Here is a 5126-nt window from a genome sequence, read left to right as displayed (position 1 = left end):
GGCAGGGTGTGTGGTGCATGGGGGGCAGGGTGTGTGTTGTGCATGGGTGGTAGGGTGTGTGGTGCATGGGGGGCAGGGTGTGTGGTGCATGGGTGGTAGGGTGTGTGTGGTGCATGGGTGGTAGGGTGTGTGTGGTGCATGGGGGGCAGGGTGTGTGGTGCATGGGGGGCAGGGTGTGTGTGGTGCATGGGTGGCAGGGTGTGTGTGGTGCATGGGTGGCAGGGTGTGTGGTGCATGGGGGGCAGGGTGTGTGTGGTGCATGGGTGGCAGGGTGTGTGGTGCATGGGGGGCAGGGTGTGTGGTGCAGGCGCTGCTGACAGGACGTGGTTTGTTGTGAGAACGTCCTTGTGCGTGGTGAGGAGGGGGGGTAGAACAGAGGGGTAGAGCAGAGAGGTAGAACAGTGAGGTAGAGCGGTCAGATAGGTTATCTACGATGCTGTTCAGAGGCCGAGGCATCTAACGTTCAAGGTTACTCGGCAACTCATATTCACGAGGCGCAATGCTACTCAAACTCTGCTATTCCTATAACTTCAATTACGCATCCAGTTAATTTTCTCGACACCCAACTAAATAAAAAGTTGTTTTTGAAAAAAAAAATTCCTCTATCCTTCGTTAAGATGCATTACTTCGATTTCTGGTCTCTCAAAAAATGCGATCATTTATGAAATAAAATGCGACGCAAAAGATCGAAACAAGGAATAAGTGCCGAGCAAAACAAGATTCAATCCTTGCAATGGATTGACATGAGAAGCAGATACTTCATTATTGGCGGTCAGGGTGGATCTTCCCAGCATCGCATCATCATAATTAACTATGATTAATTAGCACGCACTTGCACGAACAAGTTCTGATGTTGTCAATAAAAGTCATTATTCATCTCCAGCAATAACAGTAACAGCTGATCAGTGATAATGTTGTGCTAGTGATGATACAAATAATAATCAAGGTAATGGTGATACTAATAATGAGATGAAAATGCCAATACTAAGGGCAGTACCAATAAAACGGTTATCACTATTAATAAAGCAAATACATATACTGATGATAATAAGAGGAAAGTAACACTAACCTTGGTGCCGAGGTTATCGGGAGGCGTGAAGGCAGCCTTCTTCTGCTGCAGCGACTCCATAGTGACAGCAGCAGTTGAGAACGCACGAGCCCGCGAACCGCATGAACCGGTCAAGAAACGATGTGAATTTGGCTCTGCGCGTGTACGCGCTGAAAGACGAGATGAGGAACCACTTATGCTGGCCGATAGGAAATCTGGTGAACCACGTGTGACGGGTGACGGTACTTCACTGCTGTGACTGTACTGCCAACTGCCTGAACCAACTGTGACGGGTGACGGTGCTTCACTGCTGTGACTGCACTGCCAACTGCCTGAACCAACTGTGACGGGTGACGGTACTTCACTGCTGTGACTGCACTGCCAACTGCCTGAACCAACTGTGACGGGTGACGGTACTTCACTGCTGTGACTGCACTGTCGACTGCCGGAACCAACTGTGACGGGTGACGGTAATTCACTGCTGTGACTGTACTGCCAACTGCCGGAACCAACTGTGACGAGTGACGGTACTTCACTGCTGTGACTGCACTGCCGACTGCCTGAACCAACTGTGACGGATGAAGGTAATTCACTGCTGTGAAAACGCTCACAATCTCCCAATGAAGAGTCAGTCAAGATGGCGGCTGTGCTCTGAGCTGCAAAGCGTCCTCTGCAAGCTCCACCCAGTAACTGGTTACTGTTGCTGGCAGCTGCCATAATAATGACACGTGTGTGGCGAGGTGTTAGGTAACTTGTGATGGCAAGTGGCAGCGATACCGCGTGGGTGCCAACGTTTGCAGGGCAGGTGACGACGTGGCGGTTGCGAACATATGAAGGGTTGGCAGAGAGGGTGCAGTTGTGTTTAGTTGTACTTACAGAGAAGGAGTTGACATGGAGACGATGAGGTGAATTGTATAAAAATGAACATCTTTTGATTAAATTAAAGTACACTTGTCCACAAGAAGGTGATCTGTGGGCCATGACTAAGCAAAATGCTGCCGTTTTAAATAAAATGAGTTCACATTTACTCACCAAAAAAATTAATTCTGCACGAGAAGAATAAACAACTTGAACTCAGAGACACAAAAAACTTGAACAGTAACTCTAAAAAGACATTTCCTTTGGGATACCTGCGTGAATTTAATGACACCCGAGAGAGAACTGACCAAAGGCTCAGCTAGACATTTGGTGCGACTGCCACAGGGGGCCTATAGATTTTGGTGCGCGTGGAGCAAGAATAAAATAATAATAATATAATAATAATAATAGCGGTTTCAGCGTTTATTAGGCAGTAGGCCTGTCGCCGATTCTTAACATCGCAGAACATTCACATCATTTTGCTGTCTCGAACTCGCAACTCACTGCTTCAATTCTGCTGTGCTTAACCGCCCGGCCTCCTCGCCGATTCTGACCAGAAACTGGCGCACAGAGCTGGGATCGAACCCGCGCCTCTCTGCGCCAATCTTGGTACTCTGAACTGTAACCACTGGGCCACCAGTGTTAAAGGCGGTTATGTGGCGGTTAACAAAGGATATCAGTGGAATATCTACATGACCGATCCTGGTAATGAATGGAGCATGAGTGAACACAAGCGGTGCGCGCGCTCTGTGTTGGTGAACACAAGCGGTGCGCGCTCAGTGTTGGTGTGCGCGCTCTGTGTTGGTGAACACAGACGGTGCGCGCGCCCTGTGTTGGTGAACACAAGCGGTGCGCGCGTTCTGTGTTGGTGAACACGACAGCTTCAATCCTCGCAGTCACCAGACCCTCGCACTGATAATGAGGATTGATGACGGAGTGACGGGGATGTCTTATGATGAGGGTTGGGGGAGAGTGGCGAGGGTTGGAGGAGAGTGGCGAGGGTTGATGGGGAGTGGCTAGGGTTGGGGGAGAGTGGCGAGGGTTGGTGGGGAGTGGCGAGGGTTGGTGGAGAGTGGCGAGGGTTGGTGGGGAGTGGCGAGGGTTGGTGGGGAGTGGCTAGGGTTGGTGGGGAGTGGCTAGGGTTGGTGGAGAGTGGCAGACTTTGTGACCTTGACGGCAGCGGAAACTCATAATGGCTGGAGCCATGGGCTGGAGCTGGATGTTTTCGAGGTGTTACGCTAGCATATGTTCGCGTGGCACATACCGAGTCGCGTGGCGGCGTTCATCACGAAACGCGGTTTATCAAGAGCTGTGATCGCAAGTCCATAAAATGCCAATCTGGTCAAAACGAGGGACAAATTCGTCGCTGGGTGCTAAAACAGACGATGGTGACTCTGGATATGTGAACTGTTCAAAGACAGTATGGAGTCCAGCTGAATGCCCATTGCTGCTAACCAAAGAAGCTGGAGTGACGAACTCGTTGCCTCGTTTCGGTTTTGGATGTATTGAGCTGGCGACGGTTGGAACGAATCCAGTCTGAGACGGCGTCCATGTAGAGACCTCTGGTGCTGCAATGCCTCATTGTCCGCCGGACCACAGTAGCCGATAAAGTTCGGTAGATAAATGTGAAGTTACATAATGCCAAACAATTATGTGCAACACGTCAACAGTATATAAAAAAGTGGATTGCGCCAAGAATTGAACCCTGTGGTAGGTCGCAGATCACCGACGACGATGGAGAAGCGGGTGCTCGCGTCGAACGCAATGGAATCTGTTGCTGAGGTATGACTAGGACCAGCACAGCACTGATACACGCAGACCACGCAAGACATCGCGGACGACACGCGCACAGCTAAACTTTTATTTTAAAAGCACCTAAGTAATTCATGAGCGCTCACAGTATCCGAGCATTGATATGACCTCTTCAATTAGTCTATTTAGCGAGGGCGGAGCGCTCAACCACCGCCATACGTTCAAAGGTCGCTACACTGAGCGTCGACTCTTTGGTGCCTGTAATTATAATTCAGTGGCACCGTCCACTGAAGTAGCCCGTGGTCGGTTATTGCAGTGTCGATGATATCGACGGGCAGAAGTTGAAGGTCAGCACGCGTGATGACAACGTCCAACAGTGCGCCCTTGTCATGCGTCGGTAATGTCACGTGACAAACCATGCCGAAGAGGGACTTTAGAACGTGGGTTCTAACATGGACACATGGGTTGTCGACGAGATCCAGGCGAGTGATTAAATCATGGGTGATAGTCATATGTCTGGCGAAAACATCACATAATCTAACGAAAAATTCACATGGCAGAGCAGCCTATCCTGGACGATAGATGATGGCAGCGACGCACGTTAATGAGGCGCAAGCGACCCTATAACGCACAGCAGCTCAAAATAAGGCGGGTTGAGCGACTATAACAAGCGTGGTAAGGTGCACGCCTTTGTCGGCAACGATCACCAAGCCGCTGTGGTGCGTCGCTTGAGTGTCAGGTCGCGTGCGGCGCCGTGCCGCTAGAATAACGGGAGTCCTTGAGCGCGAAGACGTGCGATGGCAACCGAGGCAGCATCGCGCCACGTCTCGGCCAGGGAGACGACATCAAGTAAGAGTGAGCGATGGATGTTAATCAAGAAACTCGTCTATCTTGTTATTAAGCGAGCGGATATTGTGGACGCAGAGCTGTGCACAAATGTTTGCTGCCGTGGCGACGGTTTATTACCATAGATAAATAACGCACCGTTTTCGCCCGCTGCCGATAAGTTGCAGCAATATGCCTATTTTAGCCGCCGCAGTACCTCCGATGAGACGTATAGGGTGCAGGGGCGGCACGATGAGTAAATCGTCCATCTCACAGACGGACGAAAATAGAGTTGCAGCAGCTGATAGCGGGCCCAGCAGTTGCTTCGCCGAAAAGTTACTTGTGCCATAAATAGCAGCTAGATTAAACCCGGGTTAACCAATCAGGTGTCTTACAGAGCATGCCTACAGTGTGATCATAGTGCCCAACGAGCCGACGTCAAAATTTGTTTCAAAGTATAGAACTCTTGGCCAAAAATCGCTCGCATCGACACGCGACGCAGTTAGCATAATTTGGGTATCAGATTCGTATACATGCGTAGGCACAGCAGAGAGAAAATTCGAGATTGAATGGAGCCTGACGACGTATGCCTGCTTATAGCCACATGCAGATTTAAACTGAGCTGACTGATCGGGTATTGAAC

At 50.2% G+C, this 5126-nt stretch overlaps 1 protein-coding gene across 1 annotated transcript in view; it reads right to left on the bottom strand.

Moving 5' to 3' along the window:
- Positions 1-2088, bottom strand: part of LOC108674582 — a 9558-nt gene extending 7470 nt beyond the window's left edge. The window contains 1 exon segment of the mRNA XM_018162546.2: positions 1070-2088. Within this exon segment, the coding sequence (XP_018018035.2) occupies positions 1070-2029 (960 nt within the window). The 5' untranslated portion in view covers positions 2030-2088.
- Positions 2089-5126: the final 3038 nt, after the last annotated feature.

Source organism: Hyalella azteca, unplaced genomic scaffold, assembly GCF_000764305.2.
Source record: "Hyalella azteca isolate HAZT.00-mixed unplaced genomic scaffold, Hazt_2.0.2 contig2461, whole genome shotgun sequence".
Classification (NCBI taxonomy): Eukaryota; Metazoa; Arthropoda; class Malacostraca; order Amphipoda; family Hyalellidae; genus Hyalella; species Hyalella azteca.
Note: the sequence above shows the minus strand (reverse complement) of the source record. Positions and strands in the feature narration are given on the sequence as shown.